Genomic DNA, 26,934 nt, shown 5'->3' with positions numbered 1-26,934 from the left:
AAAAAATGAGTATGCCTTATAATACCAAGAGGGTTTAAATTTGCTGGTAGTAAGTATTTACTGCTGTGAAGAGTCATTAGAAAAGATACATTAACTGAGAAGTTCGTAAAATCTTCTCTAGATATGTTTGTTTCCATTTTTTTTCTTTTAATCAGAAAAAAAGTTTGGTATTCCCTATGTAAAGCTACAAGGAGCCAAGAGGGTCAATTATATGACTGTTACGAAAGTTCTGAAAATAGCAAATCTGATGGCCAAAGCAAGATAACATTGGAGGAAGTCTAAGTGTGAAAATTAACAAAAAAGCAACAGAAACTAAATATATTTAGAAAAGATTTTAAAAGTGAAAATTAAATGTTTTGGCTACATATTATTCATTAAAAATTTATATTATCTCCTTGGTTAAAAATATATGTTTCTTTCTTTCAAGGTAACTGAACTGCACAACATCAAAAACATAACCAGACTGCCTCGAGAGACCAAGAAGCATGCAGTGGCAATTATCTTTCATGATGAGACGTCAAAGACGTTTGCCTGTGAGTCAGGTAAGCAATTACTAGCGTTGCTGCAGCTTGAGGAAATTAAGCAGCTTCCAAAACAATGGCCCAGATGGATTAGGATACTGTACCGAATAGGTTACCTTATCTTAATGAGAATGTGTTCTAGATCTTTTATTTTATTTTAGGAAGGAACTGGAAATACTGATTTTGGTAGATGTTTTTGGATGCTTGTTTTATCTCTTTGTCTGGATGTTGCTCCCATGTGGTTTGAGGACTCTTAGGTCCTCTGTTCTCACTCTTAGAATTAAGTAAACAGTGCAGGAGAGACATGATTCAGTCGCATTTGGGATGTATAGTCATGTTCTTGCCAAGTAGTGCTAAGCTGCTGGTAGCATGATAATAATGCTGTCACTGTAGAAGAGGAACAAAGCACAGCCCAAATCTCAAGATGATAGAAAACTGAACTTTAAGCAATTTATTATGTGCGCAGCTGTTACAGTCCAAAAATAAATAAACATCCAAAAGTCTTTTAGTGATGTGGTTCATAAAGCACTATTATATTATTGAGATGTGAGGTTAAACTTGCTGTATTTGTCATTTTGAACCCTCTGTGTTATGTAGTATAATCCTTTCAGCGGGCGCCTAATATCTTGATGAGAAATAGGATGAAGTAGCCAATAAAGGGCTGGCCTCAAAGCTGTCATTATGAAGCGTACCATCATGTTCCTAGTCACCTAGTGCCACAACCCTGGTGTCATCCTCAGCTCCTCACCCCACATATCCAATCTATTGTCAGATCTTTCCATCTTTACCTTCTAATATCACCCTTAGAAGTCCCTTTCTTTTTACTCATTTAGGCACAGCCCTAACTCAGGCCTTCATCACCTCACCTGGTCTACTGTAATGGTGCTTTAACTGTTCTTCTTATCTCATATCTCTCTCCCCATTCCAACTTATTCATTTGCCAAAGTGATTTTCCTAAAGTGTAGGTGTGAGCATGTCAGCTTCTTGCTTCAAAAAGCTGTAGTGTCTCCTATTACCTCCAGAATCAAATGTTAAACAATAATCCTCTGTTGGGCATTTAAAGCTCTTCACACCCTGAGCCAATCCTATCTTTTCAGCCTTCTTACACCTAATTTCTTTCTAGACATTCTATATTACAACTACTTTAGCCTACTTGCAGTTGCTTGAATACAATACTCCTTCCATCTTTGGGCCTATGCAATGGCTATACCCCATGACTAGGTTGTTCTCTGCCATTACCCCTTCCTCTTATTTCCCTGGCTTCCTTTAAGATTCACTTCAAACCCCACCTTCTGTAAGGAGACTTTTCCTGCTTTCCCTCACCTGTTATAATTGATTCTTTAATTTTCTTCTCTCTGTATGTATATTTATATGTATAGGGGGGTGTACACACATACACATCTACATATATGTGTGTACATGTATATACTGTACATACATATTTATATACTTTCTCCACCATCAGTATGTATGCTCCTTGAGAGCAGGAACTTGTATATATGTGTGTGTGTCTGTGTGTGAATGAATTTTAACTTTCTTTGTATCCCCAGTGTTTAGATTAGCACTCAACACGTAATAGATAATTAACACTTGACTGACTGAAAGTCTTGTAGGTAGGGAAATTTGTCTCCAGGTGGAGGTCTAAAGGGATTCTGACAAGGAGTTGTATGTATTACTATTCCTTTAAGAAAGAAGGCAAGGGTATGTTTGGAGAAGCAGAATTTAGAACCCGGCTTTGAGATAAGAATACTATAGGTGAAACTGGTAACCAGCTGGCAAGAGGGGAAGCAAGCACAGACTTCAGACAGAGAAGGAGCCAGATTATTACCTGGGGTTCTTCCCACAGAAATTTAAGCTCTTGGGGCCCAAGCTCTGATTTAGTCAGAGAGGAGGGGAGGAATCCTGCTTATTCAGTGCATACCTCAGTGACCTTAGGGTATATGTCTCATATCTCACCAAGTGGAAAGAAGAGACAGTCTGCCCCCTCCCCCAACATGCATTCAGGGATAATTGTGACCCTGTATTGGGGTGAGCAAAAAAGAAGAAAATAAATACTAACTTTGTATTTCCTGGAGGGCAGTGAGTTTCTGAGTTCCTTCTAAGACTCTCAGGACCTTGTCTTTCGTCAGAAATTTTTCCTCTCCTATTTTTGAAAGTTCCCTGAGGCCTGAAGTCCAGAAGTTGGAAATAGGGGCCAACTTAAGAGTGTTGTGTGCTACCTCGAAAGAAGTGAGGAAGTACGTATAAAGGATCCAGGAGCCTGTGGAGGTTGTGGGGGTGCAGGGATTTTCAAGTGCTTCCCTTGGTCAAGTAGTCCTCTCATGATTTATTGCTGGTCTGCCCCATGAAATGGGTTTAAGATTATAGGAAAAGCCATGACTTACTGGGAATGTTTTTGCTTCCCTTAATACCCCTTTCCCATTGCCCCTCGTCAATGCAATTTAGCTCCTGAGCTTCATAAACTTTTCTGGTGCGTGTGGTGAGCTAGAGGGCCAGGGTGATCCTGGTAGCATCCAGAGGTCCTCCTTTCCCCTCTGATGTTTAGGGGCTTATCTTTAGGTGCTTTAAGGACATCAAAGACTAAAGCTGTAAAGGGACCAGTCACTCATCACAACATGACCACCACTACCACCACACACACACACACACACACACACACACACACACACACACACACACTCCCAAATACACCTATCAACGCATTTGGACACTGACTAAAAGGGAGCTGGACTGGTGATCTGGAAAACTAATCCCACATCAGCTCAGCCTCAGTTTCAGTAAAAGTTGAATTATCTACCTTCCCTGACCCTGAACAAATTTATGTTAGTCTCTGAGGCCTCAGTTTCTTCCTCTGTAAAATGATGTGCCTAGAATAGATGATCCCTAAGATCCTTCCAGGAGTCTAATATGATATATTAAGAACTTTGTTTTGTTTTCCTTTATGTTTTCATGTGGGGCTTCAAGGCCTCCTTCAGTCTCCTTTCCAAAATTCATCTGTTTTATTCAGTGACATGGTATATTTGTAGCTGGTTTGTATTTTTTGAAAAACAAAATTAGCAGGCTCCACAAAACGCTGAATATGACTCATAGCAACACTTAACCTGAGTTCTTTAGATTATTGTCTCACTACTGAGAGTTTTATTTTAACCAAACTGAAATAGCCAAAATTATAAGCTATAAATTTGCTGCCAAAAGTTGATAAAGTTTGTGTTTGAGGAATCATTATGGACATTTGAACAAAATTTTATTTTGATTTTTAATTTAGAATCATTCAGGTTAAGTCATTTTACCAGTGTTCAGTTTTTCCCCTGTCCCTGAAGAGCAGTGTCTAATGTTCACTACTACTAGGTGACATTTAGCAATTTGAAATTGTGTTGTTTAGCTTTTTACAATTACAATTTTACAATTACAATTTTGCAATTCTCTAACCATATGGAAGCTGCTATTTTCTTTTGCACTAATGCTCGCTCCATGCAAATATCTTATGATAACTTCAAAAATTACTTTCCCCACCTCTCTACAGCTTTAACAGTTCTAAGGATGAAATTTGTAAAATGCTTTCATTTTCCTAGATACTTCTACAGCATGCAGAAAATAGTCTCAAAGAAATAAGTTCTACAAGTAGATAGCATTTTTTTAATTGTCACACTAAAATTTTGGAAATTTTACCTACTGAAGCCCTAGAAATATATGGGAAAGACACAACACTATTTTGATGGTAAATTCTTCTTAGAAAAGAATGAAATAAATTTTTTTTACATATTTTAAAAATCTCTTACAGACTTTGCTGTTCGTAAAAACATCAAGTTGTTTGTTTTTTTCTTTGCTTTTCTTACCTGTCTGACCATTCCTTAGTCTGCTTTATTGGTTCTTCATTCATTTCATGCCTACTAACTGTATGTAGGTGATCCCCTTCCAGTTTCTATCTTCAGGTCTCCTCTTACTTCTATATACTTTCTATATACTATTCCCCTTAGTGATCATACAATTTTTCATGGGTTCAATTATCATCTCTATGCAATTGATTCCCAGTTTTACATATCCATCCCTCACCTTTTTCCTCAACTCTACTATTAGAAATCTCAAACTGTAGGCATCTCAAATTCAAAATATCAAAAGAATACTCATTGGTTTTTCCTTTATATCCTCCTCTCCTCCCAGCTTCCATATTACTATTAAGGATACAATCCTATTTGTAGTCACAAAGGAGCACGACTTAGGTGTCATCCTCAGCTCCTCTCTCACACCCACTTCACATAGACAATCTTCTTCCAAGTCTTCTCCTTTCAACTTTTACAACCCTCCTTTTATAGGTTTACTTCTTTCCACTCACCCAGGTATGACACACCTGGACTATTTTAATGTATCATTGGCTGCCAAAGTTACCTTCATAAGGTACAGGTCCATGTCATTCTCTTACTCAGTAAAGTGCAGTGACTCCTCACTACTAGGATTAAATAAAAAATCCTGTGGGTTTTTTTTTTATGTTTATGTCATTTTTTTATTTTTATTTATTTATTTTTAGTTTTCAATATTCATTTCCACAAAATTTTGAGTTCCAAATTTTCTCCCTGCCTCTGCCCTCCCCCTACCCCATAAACGTCTTGCATTCTGATTACCCCTTCCTTCAATATGCCCTCCCTTCTATCACACCTCTCCCTTCCCTTATCCCCTTCTTCTCTCTTTTCTTGTAGGGGAGGATAGGCTTCAATACCCCATTACCTGCATTTCTTATTTATTTCCCAGTTGTATGCAAAAACAGTTCTCAACATTCATTCCTAATACTTTGAATTCCAACTTCTCTCCCTTCCTCCCTCCCCATCTATTCTCACTGAGAAGGCAAGTAATTCAATATAGGTTGTATAAGTGCAGTTTTGCAAAAGACTTCCATAATAGTCATGTTGTATAAGACTAACTACATTCCCTCTATCTTATCCTGTCCCCCATTTATTGTATTCTCTCTTTTGACCTTGTCCCTCCTCTAAAGTGTTTACTTATGATTACTTCCTTCTCCTATTTGCCCTTCCTTCTATCATCCCCCTTACCCTGCTTGTCCCCTTCTCCCCTACCCTTTGGTAGTGCAAGATACACTTTCATATCAAACTGAGTGAGCATGTCATTCCCTCAAGGCAAATGTGAAAAGAGTAAGCTTCCCTTTTCCCCTCTCATATCCTCCCTTTTCTCCTCCACTGAAGAAGCTTTTTCTTGCCTCCTTGATGAATGATAATTTACTCCATTCCATTTCTCCCTTTCTCCTCCCAATATATTCCTCTCTAACCCCTCAATTCTATTTTACTTTTCAAGTATCTTCCCTTCTTATTCAACTCTCCCTGTGGTCTCTGTCTATGTGTGTGTGTGTGTGTGTGTGTGTGTGTGTGTGTGTGTGTGTGTGTTTAATCTCTCCAACTACCCAGGTACTGAAAAAAAGTCTCAAGAGTTACAAATATCATCTTTCCATGTAGGAATGTAAACAGTTCAACTTTAGAAAGTCCTTTATGTTTTCTCTTTCCTGTTGACCTTTTCATGCTTCCCTTGATTCTTGTATTTGTAAGTCAAATTTTCTATTCAGTTCTGCTCTTTTCATTGTGAATGCTTGAAGGTCCATTACATCATTGAATGACCATTTTTTTCCCTGAAGTATTACACTCAGTTTTGCTTGGTAAGTGATTCTTAGTTTTAATCCCAGTTCCTTTGACTTCTGGAATATCATATTCCAAGACCTTTGATCCCTTAATGTAGAAGCTGCCAGATGCTGTGTTATCCTGATTGTATTTCCACAATACTCAAATTGTTTCTTTCTGGCTGCTTGCAACATTTTCTCCTTGACCTGGAAACTCTGGAATTTGGCTATGAAATTCTTATGAGTTTTTCTTTTCGAATCTCTTTCAAGAGGTGATTGGTGGATTCTTTCAATATTTATTTTACTCTCTGGTTCTAGAATATCATGGTAGTTTTCCTGGATAATTTCATGAAAGATGATGTCTAAGCTCTTTTTTTGATTATTGTTTTCAGGTAGTCCCATAATTTTTAAATTGTCTCTCCTGGATTTATTTTCCAGGTCAGTTGGTTTTTCCAATGAGATATATCACATTATCATCTATTTTTTCATTCTTTTGGTTTTGTTTTGTAATTTCTTGGTTTCTCATAAAGTCATTAGTTTCCATCTATTCAATTCTAATTTTTAAAGAACTATTTTCTTCAGTGAGCTTTTGAACCTCTTTTTCTATTTGACCAATTCTGCTTTTTAAGGCATTCTTCTCCTCATTGGCTTTTTGGACCTCTTTTGCCAATTGAGTTAACCTATTTTAAAGGCATTTTCTTCAGCATTCTTTTAGGTCTCCTTTAGCAAGCTGTTAACTTACTTTTCATGATTTTCTTTCTTCACTCCCATTTCTCTTCTCAATTTTTCCTCTACCTCTCTTACTTGGTTTTCAAAATCCTTTTTGAGCTCTTCCATGGCTTGAGAATATTGCATATTTATTAAGGAAATTTTGGATAAAGAAGCCTTGACTTCTTCTGATGTTATGCTTTGTTCTTCCTCATCCAAAAGGATGGAAGAAAATATCTATTCACTCAGAAAGTAACCTTCTATGGTCTTATTTTTCACCTTTTTGGGGGCATTTTCCCAGCCAGTTACTTGATTTCTGAGTCCTTTGTTGAGAGGAGGGTTTATTCTGAGGACCTGTAAGTTCTCAGTTCCTCCAAGGTGGCACAATCAAGAGAAAGGAGTTTATTCCTCTCCTGACCTGTGCACTGGTCTTGGAGCAACCAAAAACTTTTCTTCCTAGAATCTCCAATTGAATTCCCTCTCCAGAGCCTCCACCAGCTCCCCAGCCAGTGCTCCTCGGTGGAGCTCAGGGCTGAGAATCAGATCAGGGGCTCAACTCCTCCAAGACTTTACATGGAGATCTCCCAGGGCTGTCACTTAGAGCAAATATTAGATCAGCCTTTCAATTCCCCCAGGGGTTCTAGGTGTAGGGCTCTGAAAATGCCAATTACCAGAGCCTTCCCATTGACCTTTGAAGCTGTCTGTAGTGTTTGTAGGTTGAGGAATCTGGGAACTGCTGCTGGTGGTACCCTGAATCCTGTTCTTGGTCCTGACCCTGCTGCTCCACACTAGTCCGTACTCCTTGTGCTGGTCTGCGTTTGTTGTGTCACTCTGGTATGCATTCCTGGCACTGGTCTGAAATCCTGTGTTTTTTTAAGCTCTTCTCAGCCTGGGTCCTTTCTACTATTCCAATCTTCTGATACCTTCTTTTCCTCCATCTATACCACAATCCAACACTGACTTTCTTACTTGATAGGTCAAATTCCACTTTCTTCCCTCTGGAATGACTTTCCATTTATAGTGTATATATCTCACATATATATAACTGTTTGCATCTGGTCCCCATCATTATAATGTGAGCCCTTTAGGAGCAGAGACTATCTTTTGCCCTTGTTTTGTACTGTCTAGCACTTATACAATCCCTGAGACTTAATAAATACTTATTGATTGACTGAGTTTAAAAATGTGAATTATTTTTTTTTATTTAACTTTAACATTTATTTTCACAACATTTTGGGTTACAAATTTTCTTCCCTTTTATCCCCTCCCCCCCAAATCCATACATTCTAATTGCCCCCGTGACCAATCTGCTCTCTCTTCTATTCTCCCTCTCTGCCCTTGTCTCCGTCTTCTCTTTTGTCCTGTAGGGCCAGATAGCTTTCTTGACCCCTTAACCTGTATTTCTTATTTCCCAGTGATAAGAACATTACATTTGATCCTAACACTTTGAGTTCCCACTTCTTTAGCTCCCTCCCTCCCCACCCCTTCCCTTTGGAAGACAAGTAATTCAATATAGGCCAAATCTGTGTAGTTTTGCAAATGATTTCCATACTAGTTGTGTTGTATAGGACTAATTATATTTCCCTCCATCCTATCCTGACCCCCATTACTTCTATTCTCTTATGATCCTTTCCCTCCCCATGAGTGTCGACCTCGGATTGCATTCTCCTCCCCATGCCCTCCCCTCCATCCTCCCCCCGACCCTGCTTGTGCCCCTGTCCCCCACTCTCCTGTATTATGAGATAGGTTTTCCTATCAAAATGAGTGTGCATTTTATTCTTTCCTTTCGTGGAATGTGATGAGAGTAGACCTCATGTTTTTCTCTTGCCTCCCCTCTTTATCCCTCCACTAATAAGTCTTTTGCTTGCCTCTTTTATGAGAGATAATTTGCCCCATTCAACTTCTCCCTTTCTCCTCCCAATATTTCTCTCTCACTGCTTGATTTCATTTTTTTTAAGATATGATTCCATCCTCTGCAAATCACTCTGTGCACTCTGTCTCTATGTATGTGTGCGTGTGTGCATGTGTGTGTGTGTGTGTGTACTCCCACCCAGTACCCAGATACTGAAATGTTTCAAGAGTTACAAATATTGTCTTTCCATGAAGGAATGTAAACAGTTCAGCTTTAGTAAGTCCCTTATGACTTCTCTTTGCTGTTCACCTTTTCATGGTTCTCTTCATTCTTGTGTTAGAAAGTCAAATTTTTTTTTCAGCTCTGGTCTTTTCATCAAGAAAATTTGAAAATCCTCTATTTCATTGAAAGACCATTTTTTCTCCTGAAGTATTATACTCAGTTTTGCTGGGTAGGTGATTCTTGGTTTTAGTCCTAGTTCCTTTGACTTCTGGAATATCCTATTCCATTCCCTTCAATCCCTTAATGTAGAGGGTGCTAGATCTTGTGTTATCCTGATTGGATTTCCACAATACTTGAATTGTTTCTTTCTAGCTGTTTGCAATATTTTCTCTTTCACCTGGAAGTTCTGGAATTTGGCCACAATGTTCCTAGGAGTTTCTCTTTTTGGATCTCTTTCATGTGGTGTTCTGCGGATTCCTTGAATATTTATTTTGCCCTCTGGTTCTAGAATCTCAGGGCAGTTTTCCTTGATAATTTCATGGAAGATGATGTCTAGGCTCTTCTTTTGATCATGGTGTTCAGGTAGTCCCAGAATTTTTACATTGTCTCTCCTGATTCTATTTTCCAGGTCAGTTGCTTTTCCAATAAGATATTTCACATTATCTTCCATTTTTCGAATCTTCACGCTATGTTCTGTGATATCTGTCTTTCTCATAAAGTCCTTAGCGTCCATGTGTACCATTCCAGTTTTGAAAGATCTATTTTCTTCAGTGAGCTTTTGAATCTCCTTTTCCATTTGGCTAATTCTGCTTTTGAAAGCATTCTTCTCCTCATTGGCCTTTTGAACCTCTTTTGCCAATTGAGTTAGGCTAGTTTTCAAGGTGTTAATTTCTTCAACATTTTTTTGGTTCTCCTTTAGCAGGGAGCTGATCTGCCTTTCATGCTTCTCTTTCATCCCTCTCATTTCTCTTCCCAGGTTTCCTCCACCTCTCCAACTTGACTTTCGAAATTCTTTTTGAGTTCTTCCATGGCCTTAGCCCATTGGGTGGGCTGGGACACAGAATCCTTGATTTCTGTGTCTTTGCCTGATGGTAAGCATTGTTCTTCCTCGTCAGAAAGGAAGGGAGGAGGTGTCTTTTCTCTGAGAAAGTACCCTTCAATAGTTTTATTTCTTTTCCCTTTTCTGGGCATTCTCCCCAGCCAGTGACTTGAACTCTGAATATTCTCCTCACACCCACCTCGCCTCCTGGTCCTCCCAGCCAGCGTTTGGGGACTGAGATTCAAATGCTGCTTCCCACCTCAGGGCTTTTGGCGGGGGCAGGGCTGCTATTCAGTGTGAGAATTAAGTTCAGATGGTCAGGTCGGGGCAGGACCACCTCTCAGGCCCAGTTCCCTCAGGGGGTTTATGCACAGACCTTCCCCAATGGATCCAGGCTCCTGCCCGCTTGGGGAGCCCCTGTCTGGAGCCGCCTCTCAGCTTCTATCTCCCGGGGGGGGGGGGCCGAGCCATGGGGACACCCCACTCCCCTCTCGACCCACCAAAGAGACTCTCTCACCGACCCTTGTCACCTGTGGGTGGGGGGGCTTGTGCCGCTGCTGAAGATCCCGTCCCTAAAGCCTGCTCTGATCTGTACCTCTCGCAGCCGCGGCTGCTGCAGGTCCGGGCTGGGCTCCGCATCTGCAGCGCGACGGACCTTTTGCGAGAGGTTTGCAGGTCCCTCTGTGGGTGGAGGGACCCGCATGGCCGCAGGATATCGCATCTCCGTAGCCCGCTTGGATCTTTTCCTCACGGTGTCGCGGCCGCTGCAGGGTTGCACTCAGCTCCCAGTCCCGGCGCCCAGTCCACAGAGCGAAGGACCCCCCGCGAGAGGTTTGCAGGTCTCTCCGGAACAGAAATCTCCCTCGCTCCAATATTCCGTGGTGTCTGGGTGCAGAATTCACCGTGGGTTGGTCCCCTCTAGCCGTTCTGTCGGTTGTGGGTTCGGAGCTATGTGTATGTGCGTCTTTCTACTCCGCCATCTTGGCTCTGCCCCCCGAATTATTTCTATTAATATTTAAATCAACTTAATATAAAATCATTAGTGTTTATTCAATCTAATGAACTTCCTATTTATGAACTGCTATATGGCACATTAGTGGATGATATTTTAAGACATTTAAACAACATTCTTTTGTGTTATTTTTTTCTTTTGCCATCATCTATTACCATATTTTTCCATTTGATTTTGAAGTAAACCAGGCCCCAGAATTAAATAAAGCATTTGGGTTGGCAGGCTATTATAGTTCAAATTTTATCTGGGGGGTAATTCTTAAAAAGTTTGTGGCATTATGTAATATTGTCAAAACATGACTTACTTGATATTATGTAACTGCATGAAGTGGTTGTCTTAATCTGTATTACCATCTTGTCATTTTCCCAAATCTTACATGAGACTTTCCCTCAAGCTCGCTATTCTCAGAAAGACCTGAGCCACCACCACACAGGGTACTTCCAGTTATCACAAATGTCCTTAGTCACTAAAGACATCATCGTTACCTCCAAAAATTAAAGGAAAGCCAGCTCTTCCTTTATTATAAAGATATTTAAAAGATCTTAGAAATTAGGTGTATAGATTTTCTAAAAACTGAATCTGGTGTCAGTACCTGTGCTACACCAAATATGTAGCTCCAAAATCTTAAAAGTCAGAAATGAGAAATATCAAGCAGTATGTAGATGTCATCACTTATGTATATATGTAATTCAGCAATTCTTACAATCAGCTTGGAAAAACCAATATAATTGAAAATCTATTAGCTTAGGCATTGACTATTCAAAAACACTCAGCTAGCTACAAAGAGGTGCAGAGATACCAAAGACACAAATACAAAATGCAACTGTTTTTGCTAGCAAGGAGTTCATGTAATATGACATATATGTGTATATACATACATACATATACATATATAAAATACTAGTGACTTGTTAAAATGTTTTTCTTGCATTGTGTGCCCCTTCAGTATAAAATAAATGCAAAAAATAAAAAAATGGATTTGCACAGGAAATAAATTATACTGAAATACCTTTATCAAAATAGCTTTTTTTAAGTTCACAGAGTTCAAGTTAAGAATCCCTTACCTAAACTAACAAGAATTTTTGTTATTTTGTTTTGTTTGTTTTAAAAGAAATTGATTAAAAGATCATATGTACTCATTTTCAGTCTATATAATATATAGAAATGTTATCACAGTGAAAAAGGAAGACTTATAATCTTTAATACCAGTGATTCTTCTTTTTATGTAAAGGTATAATTGTTTGAAGCAAACATCATATTCTTAAGAATGTGATGAGGTTTTTTTTCCTAATAAATAATATCATATGGTTATTTTAAATAAGCAAAGTAAAATTTAAATATATTGATCCTTTTTCATATGATTTAGAATAACTTTACCCAAGAGCATTCCAACGATCCTTTGCTAGAGTGAGTTCTTACACTATTTTATTTTCTCAATAGCCTTGAGGGACTCTAGAGGTGCTAGGAGTATTCCCTGCTAAGCAATACTGCTCTTCAACACCCATTTGCCTTTTATGTTCTTTAACCTTTAGAGGCAGCTGTAGTGTAGAAAGTAGATAGAAACTGTGAGGGAGTGGATAGATAACTGGTTTAACATCAGAAAGACCTGGGTTCTCAGCTTGTCTCTAAAATATTCTTGTTATGCATCCCTGGGAAAGTCACAACTCCTCAATGCTATAAACCACTCCATGAAACTCTAAGTGGCAGAGAAGATGACAACCTGTATTTGGAAAGAAGGTATCATAACCTACAAATTTTCTCTACTAAATGAAATTAGAGGCCTAGAACGTATCTCCAGGAAAAAAAAATTCTCTTCCCTTTTGTTTAAGTCATAACCACAATTCTAAAGATTGATATCATAAGAACTATCCATTTTAGAGACTGATGATTTGAACAAAAAAAAAATTCCTCCCACAGTCAAGTAGCTCCATAGGTTATAGACATAGAGCTATAAAGAACCTTAGAAATTACTGAGTGCAGGCATCTCATTTTACAGGTGAGGAAACAGAGTGGTTGAGTGATTTGTTTAGGGAAGGGATTATGCATTTATGTAGCACCCATGATGTTCTAGGTCCTGTACTAAGTGCTTCTTTTACAAATTTTATCTCATTCAATCCTCCCAATAACCCTGACAGGTAGGTGTTATCATTATTCCTGTCTTACAGTTGAGGAAACTTAGGCTAACTGATTTACCAAGGGCTATTCAGCTGGTAAGTGTCTTGAAGCCAGATTTAAATTCATATCTTCCTAACTTCTAGGTGGCACAATAGATAGAGTTCCAAGTCTATAGTCAGGAAGACTCATACTCCGGAATTCAAATCTGATCTTAGACATTTACTAGCTGTGTGACTCTGGGCAAGTCACTTAATCCTGTTAGCCTCAGCGTCCTCATCAGTAAAATGAGTGGGAGAAGTAAATGACAAATTCAGTATCTTTGCCAAGAAAACCCCAAATGGGGTTAATGAAGAGTCAGACGTGACTAAAACAACTAAACAGCAACTTCTTTACTCTGATTCCAGTGCACTCCCCATTATGCCACCAGCTGCCTCTTAGGATAACCCAGCTAGTTATCCACATTTGCGGTAGAATTCCAAGTCAGCTCTTCCTGACTCCAAGTCCAGCACATCTATCTACTAGAAGTATAAAACAATAAAACATGTAGCCTGCTGACCTATGGCAACACTTCTTTTCTAAATTTTTTTTCAAATTTATTAATTTATTTGTTTTCAGTTTTCAACAATCTCTTTCATATGTTCCAAATTTTCTCCCTTTCCCTTTCCCTATCCAAGACAGCATGTAATCCTATATCAGTTCTCTACACACGTATTCCTCTTAAACACATTTTACCATTAGTCATGTTGCATAGAAGAATTAAAATGAGTGCTAAAAACCATAAGAAAAACAAAACATAACAAAGGAAAAAATAGTCTGCTTCATTCTTTGTTTTGACTCCATAGTTTTTTCTCCAGATGTGGATGACATTTTGCATCATGAATCCTTTGAAAATGTTTTAGGTCCTTGCATTGCTGTGAAGGGGTAAGTTTATCAAAAACAGTCCTTGCACACTGTGCCTGTTACTGTGTATAATATTCTGCTGGCTCTGCTCACTTCACTCTCCATCAGTTCATATAAGGCTAACCAGGCATTTCTGAAGATTGTCCATTTACTATTTCTTATAGCACAAGAGTATTTCATTACATTCATGTACCACAACTGGCTCAGCCATCCCCCGATTGATGGGTGTTCCCCTTGATTTCCAGTTCTTGGCCACCACAAAAAGAGCTGCTATAAATATTTTTGTACATGTGGGTCCTTTTCCCATTTTTATGACCTCTTTGGGATGCAGCCCTAGAAGCAGTATTGCTTGGTCAAAGGGTATGCACATTTTCATAGACCTTTGGGCATAGTTAGAAATTGCTCTCCAGAATGGTTGGATCAGGTCACAGCTCCACCAACAAGGAATTAATGTTCCAACTCTCTCAGATCTTCTCCAACATTTATCATCTCCCTCTTTTGTCATGTTAGCCAGTCTGATAGGTACCTCAGAGTTCTTTTGATTTGCTTCTCTCTAATCAATAGGGATTTAGAGCATTTTTCATATGTCTATATATAGTTTTAATTTCTTCCTCTTAAAACTGCCTGTTCTTATCCTTTGAGCATTTATCAGTTGAAGAATGACTTGTATTCTTGTAAGTTTGACTCAGCTCTCTATATATTTTAGAAATGAGGCCTTTTTCACTGACTCTAGTTGTAAAAATTCTTTCTCAGTTTTCTGCTTCTCTCCTAATCTTGGTTGCATTGGCTTTGTTTGTGCAAAAACTTTTCAATTTGATATTATCAAAGTTATCCATTTTGCATTTCATAATGTTCTCCATCTCTTATTTGGTCATAAATTCCTCTATTCTCCATAAATCTGACCAATAAACTATTCCTTGCTCCCCTTGCTTGTTTATAGTAACAGTCTTTATACAAGATCACATATTCATTTGGAATTTATTCTGATGTATGGTGATAGGCACTGTTCTGTGGCAACACTTCTAAGTAGGCCCACACCAGATTTAAAAATCATTGAGAAATAGTTAACAAAATAAATAAGAATATAATAAAGCATATATAGCATTACATTTTAAAACTAAGTTAATAGTGGTCTCATTTCTGTTTTTGAGTTTGACACCACTTAACTGCAGTACATGCCCCACAATTTATTATCTACTAAAAGATTTTTAAGCTTCATCTATACAATAGACTGCATATGAAACATTGAGTTAAAAAAAATAGCAGCTTAGGTATTTTATAATTAAGCCAAGAGACTTACATATTTCTGATTTTTTACTTCACATTGCCAATTTTGGGGGGAGGGAGGAGAATTATTTGATATGCATGTAATTAAGGCATCAAAATTAGCATAGCCATAGAAAAAAGTTAGGCTGTGCTATATTCACCTCATCTACAAAAGCTACGCTGAGAACAAAGGATTCTTGCTGACAAAGACCGTTTCATCTCAGTCATGAATTTCAAACTCTTAATGGCAACCTGCTATTATAAAACAGTACTCTATGCACCACACCAGGAGGAGCAGGCTTCCTGGCAGGGAGAACCATAACATGATTTTTTTATTGTTTTTAATGTGCAGATATGATTTTTGAAGGATGAAAAATTCTACAAGCAGAAACAAACTGAAATTTCCACAGGGGAGATTAAGATAATATATATATAACACTTTGGGGACCATGAGTCTGGTGCTATGTTTAAATGCACAGCATAGAGTTAGGGAAAGGAAGAGTTCCATTCAAATAGCTAGTTTAAATGGATGTTTATCCAAAAATCAATCATTTTTCTGTTCTAATTAGTTTCTGTTTCATCATTGTCATTTCTTTTCATCTGCATGAAGATAATAATTTAATGTGCTAGATGTAAAATGGCTTCACATATCTCATAGAAACAACATATTCTAAAACTAAGTCACTTCCCCTGTCTTCAAATCTATCCCATACCTTTATTTTAAGATAACATAACTTACATCTGTGGGTGTAATTCTATCCTCTAAGGAAAAAAATGTCAAATACCTATATATTATGTGTGTCTAGAAAGTGATATAAGTTCTTAATGGAAAGCTAAAATATTTGGAGGTACAGAAATGTAGTATAAATCCTGACCTTCCTTGGGGTGCATCTGATAATCTTATAAAATTCTTTCCAGCCCCTCTATGATTTCCATAGTGATACAAATAAAACTTTATTCTCCCTTTCAACATGAAGTTAGAAAACATGGTTTGTAGTTAGGGCTCCATAACTTACTTGCCTTGTGACCTAGGCAAATTATTCAACTTCTTGGAGGCTCAATTTCTTCATCTATAAAATGAGAAGGAGGGCAGAGCCAAGATGGTAGAATAGAAAGACACACCTACTCTAGCTCTTCCCCCACAGTTCATAATTTACCTGTATAAAATGACTATAAAAGAATTCTAGAGCAGCAGAAGACACAAAACAACAGAGTGAAAGAGATTCCTAGCACAAGGCTGCCTGGAAGGCTGACAGGAAAGATCTATCACACAGGGCGCAGATAGGAGAATAACCCACAGTGTCCATCCCAGCCTTGGCCACACAGCACCAGCAAGAACATGACTGGTGCAGACCTTGGGGGCAGAATCTGGTCAGCAGCTGTGGTTCCCAGATCACTCAACCCACAACTGCTTCTACATTAAGGAATAGAAGGGATAGAATAATATAATATTCCAGAAGTCAAAGGAACTAGGAATAAAATCAAGAATCACCTATACAGAAAAAGTGAGTATAACACTTCAGGGAAAAAATGGTCATTCAATAAAATAGAGGACCTTCAAGCACTGTTGATGAAAAAATCAGAACTGAATAGAAAATTTGACTTTCAAACACAAGAATCAAGAGAAGCATGAAAAGGTAAACAGGAAAGAGAAATCAAAATGGTCTTACTAATGTTGAACTGTTTACATTCCTACATGGAAAGATAATATTTGTAACTCTTAAATATTTGAGTACGTATGTACATATGTATGTATACATACATACATGTATATGTATATGGGCACAGGGTGAGTTGAATAGGAAGGGAAGATATCTAAAAAGATAAAATTAAGGTGTGAGACACGAATATTGGGAGGAGAAAGGGAGAAATAGAATTGGGCAAATTATCTCTCATAAAAAGGGCAATAAAAAGCTTTTTCAATAGAGAGGAAAAGGGGGAGATGAGAGGGAAAAAGTCAAGCTTACTCTCATCACATTTGGCTTAAGGAGGGAATAACATGCACACTCAATTTAGTATGAAAATCTTATACTACAGGAAAGTAAGGGAGAAGGGGATAAGTGGGGTGGGGGTGATAGAAGGAAGAGCAAATGGGAGGAGGGATTAATAAGAAGTCATCACTTTAAATGAGGGACAAGATCTAAAGAGAAAATAGAATAAATAGGGGGCAGGATAGGATGGAGGGAAATACAGTCTTTCACAACATGACTTATGGAAGTCTTTAGCAAAACTATACATATATAGCCTATATTGAATTGCTTGCCTTCTCAGTGGGGATGGGTGGGGAGAGAAGAGGGGAGAGAAGTTGAAACTCAAAGTTGAAGGAATGAATGTTGAGAATTGTTTTTGCATGCAACTGGGAAATAAGAAATACAGGTATTGGGGTATAGAAATCTATCTGGCCTTACAAGAAAGGAGAGGGAAGGGAGGGGTGTGACAGAAGGAAGAGCAGATTGGGGGAAGGGGTAATCAGAATAAATGGTGTTTCAGGTTGGGGGAGGAGAGAGATGGGGAGAAAATTTGGAACTCAAAATCTTGTGGAAATGAATGTTGAAAACAAAAAGTAAATAAATAAATTTTTAAAATAAATAAAATGAGAAGGACACTTATACTTCCTATATCACATAGTTATGGTGAGGAAAGCCAGACCTGGCATTTTATCCATTGCTCCACCTAGCAATCCTTTGATATGTAGTCTAAAATGAAATTAAATTTATACTAACAAAACTCAAAAAGCAATATATTTTTTCTGATGGTTTGAAGTTTCCCAGCAATATACATAAAAGTATGTAAATGTAGTTCAAGGATGATCTACCCCTCCTTTCCTGAGCTCATTAACCATGTGTATTATTAGGGTTTCTAGTATGTATTAAACTCAAACACTAGCTAATAGAAATACATAGGTAAGCATTTCTTGGAGCTTTGAGTGGACATATCATGGTTTTTAGAAACTAAAAGTATGGTTATAATTCACACTTTTAAGATTTTGTTTCAATTTCAAAGGACTATTCAGTTGATTGATTTTACTCTAAATTAAGAGCAAAAAAATTGATCGTCAAAATGTTCTCTCAATTTCTTAATAGTAATTAATTAGAAAAGACAATTTAAGACCCCAAACTGTTAAAAAAAAAAAAAGTTAGAGGTTTATTGCTCTTATTACCAAGAACAATGTATTCTATCACAATGTTAATGTGTGTTCATGTAATAACACAATATAGTAAGATGTGTATACTGAGAGATTTTTTTTATGTGGATTTAGAAGACATGAATTTGAGTTGGGGCTCCATCATTTGCTTGTCTTTTGACCTAGCAAGTTGGCTAACTCTTTAGAGGCTCCATTTCTTCATCTGTGAATTAGAACTAATGTTTGCATTACCCATGGCAAAAATTTGTAGCCAGGAAAGAATTTTATAAACAATATATTTATTTTCATTGCTATCTATTATTCCTGCTATGTAAATAGCTTCATCATATCCATTATCATCACAATTATCATTATTAATAGCATTATTATTATCATCATCTTATCATTTTTATTGGATTCAGACAGAAATGCTTCTAGGACAAGTTGTTATGCTGCTACCATTCTTTTATATTGAATGGCCTACAGATATCCAGTAGATACAATAAATGTTTTTTTAATTCAATGAAAGGATTGAGATGTAAGCTCATCTTCTTTGGGCTCACTGAAGTCATTTATGGTACAATTCCAGTAGACAGGACAGCAGGGATGATAAGTACCTCATCCTGTATCCACATGATTTCAGTCTCCTCTTCTAGCTGTGTATATTTTGACATCTTATCAGTCTCTGTAGCTAAGGCATTCTGAATATTCAATATTGAAACATATATTAAAATGTTCTAATTAAATTTATCAGAAATAGCATTATTGTTATTACAGTTAAATGGTATATTTGTTGATAAAATATTGTTGCAGTATTCTTTTTCCATTTTTTTTTTCAATTTTTGAAGGTAGCAAGGTATAATGGATAATGTACTAGACTTGAAATTGGAAATACCTGCATCCAAAGCCCACCTGTAACACTGTGACCCTGGTCAAGTCACTTAAGTTCACTGAGTCTGTTTTCTTGTCAAAGGAGATTGTTGTGGTGGTGGTTGTTGTGTTCGTCCTTCATTTTCAAAGAAGACCATGACATCAGAGTGTACAATATTTTTTATTACAGTCTAAGGGAAATTTCTTTTCTATGAGACATAGAGACATTTGAGGAAATAAATGGCATTTTCATTATTATTAACAGCATTCCTTATATAGGTTTTTGTTTTTTAAATTAACTTCATTTTTCTTCTGAATTTAAACAAAAAAAAAATCACCCTTTCCATACACAGAGAAGATCAGTTCAAGAGGATGCCCTAGGTAACAATGAATCTCTGTTTTATAGATCTTATTTTTCTAAAAAATATTTTATTAGTTCAATGCATTGGTCTCCAAATTATCCTATGGCAGCGTATTCTTTTCTACTTCTTTTGATTGTCTTCTGGACATTTATAACAATTTCATTAGCCTCCTTTATTCGGGCACACTATTGCCAACCCACCTTTTCTCTGACATCCTCCCCAATTAAAAATGTGAAGAGGTGAACCCTTGTAACAAACGAGCATAATCAAGCAAACAAATTCACTCAGTTGGCATATCGAAAACAATGTCATTTACGTAGTTGTTTACATGTTGTCTCCCCCATAAGACTGTGAGACTTCAGAAAAGAGGTTCACTTTTGTCTTTCTTTGTATGCCCAGCACAAAGCACGATGCCTTACACATAATAATAGATTCTTAGTGAAGGTTTGATGACTGACTGGCGATTATGAAGCAAGGAAGTTTTTTTAAACCATAATATCTCATGAAGGCTAGCTACCAAGGCACAAAGAGCATGGGCTTTATGTCAACATGGAATATGCACACTGGTGAAATTACGAATTCTCAAATTATTGAACTAGCAATGAAAAGTATAATTGCCAATCCTTGTCTAGCACTTTAAAGTTGGCAAAGTTCTTCACATGTTATCTCATTTGATATTCATGAAAATCCTGTGAGGTGGATTCTATTGGTGTTATTATTCCCATTTTAGAGATAAGAAAACTGAAACTCAGGTTAAATCACTTGACTATGTTCCTGTAGACAATTTAATATTGGAGACAGTATTCAAACCCAAGTCTCTCTTAACTACATGTCTTCTGTACTTTCTACTATTATGTTGTACTACTTCTAATGCCTTTTTCCTATCTAATACGTAGTATATGTATCAATTGTATCTTTTGCTTCTAGAAGCAAATTTTTTTCTGGAAAAAAATGACTTCTTACCTAAACTGAAGCATTTCTAAGAAAACAAGGCCTTTGTGGACTTGTGAAGAGAAGTACTAAATCTACCCTTAAATGTCTGTTATGTTTGCATAATTACATAAAAGCATAAAGGTTATAGAAAAGTGACTAACATCTTATTGGAGATATGTAATTTTTCATAGTAGTACTGATAACTCTTCTTTCCCAGAGATACTTTGTACTTTGAAATATTTTAAATGATTCCAATAGCCCCAGAAGATTGATTATTTAAATGACCATTTATCAGGCTGTAGTGAATACCAATGTATTTAAACAAAATAAAAAGCCACCTAATTCTCTCATGAGCCTATTAGGCCAACTAAAATCTACCTTCAGGGGAAAAATTGTCTATCCCATTGACACACCCTGTAAGGCAATCATTTTTATTTTCCTTTTTCTCTTTTTGGCCTATCTGTTGAACAGAGAGATTTTATTCCTTTCGTGGGAACATTCAATTTAGATTCAGTGCCTGGAAAATAAAGGAACAGATGGTTTGGATGGGAGTAGTTTGCAGTTAGAGCTAAAATCCCTGCTTACCTTCATTTAAAAAAATTTGACTACTTCTGCTATTTTTATGATTGTCTACCCCTGTAAAATAAAGTGAAAGAATGAGATCAATTATACAGGTAATTTTTTTTTAAATTAAGTTACTTGAGCCTTGGCTATTTAGACATTTGGGGTAATCATCTGAAGATCTGAGGTAACTATTTTAGGTAGCTCAATTCAAAAATAATTTTTGATCATTCATCCAAAAGTCTTATTTGAGAACTCAATATAATCAAAGATTTAGAGCTGGAAATCACTTCTCATTTTGTAGATGATGAAACTCAAGCCCTGAGAATTAAAGAAACTTGCTAAAAGGTACAGAGGTTGTAAGTGGCAAAACAAAGATTTGAATCCAGGTCTTTTGAACCAAAGTTCTTTATCCAAGTAAAACTATCTGGGCGCCATCTTATTCATCCATTCACTTCTTAAGTGTACACATATAGAAAATAATATTTTAATATTTGTACTTTGGCTTTTAAAAGAGAGATAATTTTTTTGTATTTAAACCTCACAATCAGACATTTCTCCATAAAATTTTAAGTGTAGGACTAATTTATTAAAGAAATATTGTTTTAATAATAATAACTTTTATTATTATCATTTATATATTGCCTTAAGGTTTGCAAACTGACTCACAAATGTTACCTCATTTTATCCTCAAAACAACCCTAGGAGATAGGTGCTATTATTACATTTTACACATGAGGAAATTGAGGTAAACAGAGGTTAAATAATTTTCTTGAAGTCCTAAAACTGGAAAGTGTTTGAGAACAAATTTTAACCCAGGTCATCCTAATTCCAGGTCCAATGCTGTATCTCCTATGTAATCTAGTTGTCTCACAAAATTTTATAAATACTTAAATTTTTTTCATGAAGGAAGTATTTTGAGGGAGCTATTGGTTAAGTGGCTTATACATTTTTCTGGATATTAATGATTAATGTTCTCATAAATTTGCATGGGAAAAGATACTATTTAAATGCCAGTTTGGGCTACAAAGTGAATTATGGCCAGCATACTCATTAAAATGTTGGATTGCATTTTTTAATGTAAAATTTGATATGGCTATCTTCTCAGGTATAGAAGATACAAAATATATTTTTCCAGCCCTAGAAAAAAAATAAATCCTGAATGTAAATCAAAACATTTTGTCTGAATGAAAATACCTAGATTGATAAAATATAGAATAACATACATGATAAATACATGCATAAAACTTCATCACTTAACTTTTTATTTACTATACTATGTTACTAATATATTAAAGGGTTATACTTTCCTTTGAACCAAAAGTAATTTTTAAAACCCTTGACTATGTTTCAAAAAATCTTACAGACCATGTACTGAGTAATGTCCCAGGCAGTTTGTTAAGTGCTTCAACAAGTTTTTTAATTAATTCTCTAGGGTTTTTTAAGTATACCATCATATCATCTGCAAAGAAACAAAAAGTTTTGTTTCTTAAGTGCCTACTCTAATTCTTTCAATTTATTTTCCTTTTCTTACTACTATCGCTGACATTTCTAGTATAATATAGAATAATACTATTGATAAAGGATATTCTTGTTTCACTCCTGTTCTTATTGAAAAAGCAAGTTTATTTCCATATTAATATGGGAATATTAATAAATATTATCTATACTATTTCTTCTATTTATACTATACATGTCTAAAGATAAAGCTTGCTATTGGAATTAGATGCTACTTATTTTAAGAAAGATTCCTTTGATTCCTATACAGTCTGGTATTTTTAATAAGAATGGGGGTTAAGTAATCATAGATCAAGGCAGAAACTAAGCATGGACTAACAGAAATTAAGTGTAGAGAAACATCTTACATTTATACCAAGATAAAGTCAAAATGGGAACATGGTTTAGATATAAAAAGTGATACTATGAACAAAGAAGGAGAGCAAAGGAAGAGTTTATCCATCAAACTTATGGAGAATGGAAGAATATTTGACCAAACAAGAGGGAGAGAGAGAAAACGTTATAAAATGCAAAATGTGTAATTTTGGTTACATTAGCTTGAAAAGTTTTTGCCCAAAGTCAGTGCAACCAAGACTAGAAGGGAAGCAGAAAGCTGGGAAACAATTTTTACGATCATGGTCTCTTATTAAAGGCCTCATTTCTAAAATATACAGAGAACTGAATCTAATCTATAGAAACACAAATCATTTCCCAATTGATAAATGGTCAAAAAATATAAACAGGAAGTTTTCAGATGAAGAAATTAAAGTCATCTATAGTCATAAGAAAAAAATGCTCTAAAACACTATTGATTAGAGAAATGCAAATCAAAACAACTCTGAGGTACCACATCACACCAAACAGATTAGCTAATATGACAAAAAATGAAAATGATAAATACCTTGTGGGAAAATTAGGACACTAATGCATTGTTGGTGGAGTTACAAACTGATAAAACCACTCTGGAGAGCAATTTGGAACTATCCCCAAAGAGCTATAAACTGTGCATACTCTGACTCAGCAATACCATTTCTAGGTCTGTATCCCAAAGAGATCATAAAAATGGGAAAAGGATCCACATGTAAAAAATATTATAGCAGTTATTTTTGGAGTGGCCTAGAACTGGAAATTCAGGGGATGCTCATCAATTGGAGAATGGCTGAACAAGTTATGGTATATGGATGTAATAGAATACTCATGTTCCATAGCAAATGATGAGCAGGTCGACTTCAGAAAAACCTGGAAAGACTTACACAAACTGATGCTAAGCAAACTAAGCAGAACCAGAACATTGTACATAATAAAAGCAACATTGTGTAAAGACTAACTTTGACAGCCTAAGCTCTTCTCAGCGATGCAAGGATCTAAGACAATTCCAAAAGAGTCATGATGAAAAGTGCTACAATTTCCAGAAAAAGACTACAGAGTCTAAATGCAAATCGAAGCATACAATTTGATCTATTTTTGTTGTTGTTTCTTCTTTCTTGTGGTTTGTCCCATTAGTTCTAATCCTTCTTTACAACATGACTAATGTGAAAATGTTTAATAGAAATGTATATGTAGAGTCTATGTCAGATCGCAAGCCATCTTAGAGAGGAAGAGTAGAGGGGATCAGAGAAAACTTTAGAAGTCAAAATCTTGTGGAAGTGAATGATGAAAATAAAAAGCAAAAAAAAAAAATAGAATATGCAGAAAAGAAGGCAAAGGAAGGGGTTGTATATTGTCAAAAAAACTACTTCTGCTTCCTTTAATATAATCAAATGATTTTTGTTGTTTCTGTTATTGATATGGTCAGTTATGCTGATTGTTTTCCTCATATGGAATCAGTCCTGAATTCCTGCTTTAAATACAACCTGGTGAGAGGGTATAAACTTTGTGACATACTGCCATAATCTCTTGCTAGTATCGTATTCAAAGTTTATGCATTGATATTCATTACAGAAATTAAGTTGTTTTTTTTCATTGTTTGTGGTCTCCTGGGTTTAAGTATCAAAACCATGTTTGTTATATTACAGGAACTGATAAGATTCCTTCTTTACCCATTTTATCAAAGAGTTTATATACTACTGAAATTGGTTGTTCCTTAAATGTTTGTTAGAATTCACTCATAAATTCATTTAGTCCGCAGGTTTTTTTTTTAGGGAGCTTGTTAATGGCTTTTTCAATTTCTTTTTCTAAGATAAAATTATTCAAGTATTCTATTCCTTTTCTGTTAATCTGCGCAATTTATATTTTTAAGACGTTTCACTTACACTGTCAGTTTTGCTGGCGTATAATTGGGTAAAAATTCATAATAATCACTTTAATTTCATCTTCCACAGTGGTACTTTCACCTCTTTCATTTTTGATACTTGTCTTTTGGTTTTCTAATTTTTTTTTAAATCAAATTAACTAAAGGTTTATTTTTTTTTATTTGGGTTTTTTTTTTAAACCAGCTCCTATTTTTCCTTAAAGGTTTGATGGTTTTTTCCTTTAAATTTTAGTATTCTCTCCTTTGATTTTTAGGATTTCCTTTTAGTCTTTAATTGGGGATTTTGAATTTGCTTTTTTTAGTTGTTTTTAGTTTCATGTTCACATTGATCTGCTATTTCTCTCTTTTGTCAATTTCTAAATTATGAGATACAAATTTTCCATAAGTACTGTTTTGGGTACATCCCATGAATTTTGGAATGTTGTCTAGTTGTTCTCTTTAGTGAAATATTTGATTGTTCCTATGATTTGTTCTTTGACCCACTCATTCTTTAGGAATAGATTATTTAGTATCCAAATAACTTTAAATCTACTCTGCCAAAACCCTTTATTAAATGTAACTTTTATTATATAATGGTCTGAAAAGCATGCTTTCAATATAGATAGATATGTATATATACATACATACATATATACATATATAATTTGCTTTTCTCTATTTGTTCGTGAGGTTCTTAAGCCCTAATATATGGTCATTTTTTTGTGACAATGCTATATATAACTGAGAAAAAGGTATATTCTTTCCTATTCCAATTCAATTTTCTTCTGAGCTCTATCATATCTAACTTTTCTAAGTGTCTATTCATCTCTTTGATTTCTTTCTTGTTTATTTTATGTTTAGATTTATCTAACTCTGAAAGGGGAAAGCAGAAGTCTCCCACTAGTACAGGTGTGTTGTTTATTTCCTCCATTAATTCATTCCACCTTTCCTTTCAGAATTTGGATGCTATGTAATTTAGGTCATACATATTTGGTATTGATATTACTTCATTGTCTACGGTTCCTTTCAACAAGATGTTTCTCTGCTTATCCCTTTTAATTAGGCCTATTTTTGTTTCTGCTTTGTCTGAGATCATGATTGCTACTGACATATTTACGTCAAATGAAGTATAAAAAGTTCTGTTCCAGGTGCTTATTTTAAATCTGTGTGGGTCTCTCTGTTTCAAGTATATTTCATGTTTTTAAAAAAGTCCAACATATTGTTAGATTCTGACTTCTTAACTGTTTGCTGTTTCCATTTCATGATTGAGTTTATCCCTTTCACCTTCTCAGTCATGATTACTAATTACATTTTCTTCCGTGCTAGTTTTTCTGTTTATCTTTCTCTTTCCTTTTATATCTTGTCTCTCCTCTACTCTGTTTTGCTTCTAACCAAAGCCTTCCTTTATCTGCCCTCTTTTATCACCTTCCACTTTTCTCTAGTTTGCTTCCCTTTGTAATTCCTTGTTGAGTAAAATAAACTTTATTACCAATAGTGTATCTAGATATATTTTCCCCTTCTGAACCAATTTAGAAGTGAATGAGGTTCAAACATTGCCAACCTCCCCTGCCCCACCATTTTTACCTTCACTATAAAAATTCTTCTTTCTCTCTCTCTTTTATATGAGATAATTTTCTCCATTCTTCCTCTCCCTTCCTTCTTCTCCTACAGGATTCCTCTTTCTTGTCTATCCATTTTTTTTTGCATCATCCCAATATAATCAACTCACTCTTACATCCTCTTTCTATACAGATTTATGCTAACTGCCCTGCTAATGATAAAGTTCTTATAAGATACATATATCATATCACAGAGAGAAGCAAAGAGTTTTGCCTGACTGTGCCCCTTATTATTTATCTTCCACATTTATTGGTTTTTCTTGAACTTTGTTTTTGAAAGTCAAATTTTCTATTCACCTCTGGTCTTTTTATCAGAAAGGGTTGAAAGTTCTCTATTCCACCAACTATGTAACTTTTCCCTTTCAGGATTACATTCTGTTTTCCTGGGTATATTATTCTTGTTTGCAATCCCACCTCTTTTGCCACCTGGAATATCATATTCCAAGTTCTTTGCTGAATTAATGTGGTATCTGCTAAATCTTG

General features: G+C 35.9%; 1 protein-coding gene across 1 annotated transcript in view; it reads left to right on the top strand.

The window, feature by feature from the left end:
* Positions 1 to 26,934, top strand: part of DOK6 (docking protein 6) — a 663,764-nt gene that overhangs the window by 281,484 nt on the left and 355,346 nt on the right. The window contains exon 3 of the mRNA XM_072604125.1: positions 428 to 542. Coding sequence (XP_072460226.1) covers positions 428 to 542 — 115 coding nt within the window. The remainder of the gene's footprint in view (positions 1 to 427; positions 543 to 26,934) is intronic.

The sequence above is a fragment of the Notamacropus eugenii genome, chromosome 4, assembly GCF_028372415.1.
Source record: "Notamacropus eugenii isolate mMacEug1 chromosome 4, mMacEug1.pri_v2, whole genome shotgun sequence".
Taxonomy (NCBI): domain Eukaryota; kingdom Metazoa; phylum Chordata; class Mammalia; order Diprotodontia; family Macropodidae; genus Notamacropus; species Notamacropus eugenii.
This window is presented reverse-complemented; position numbering and strand designations above follow the sequence as displayed.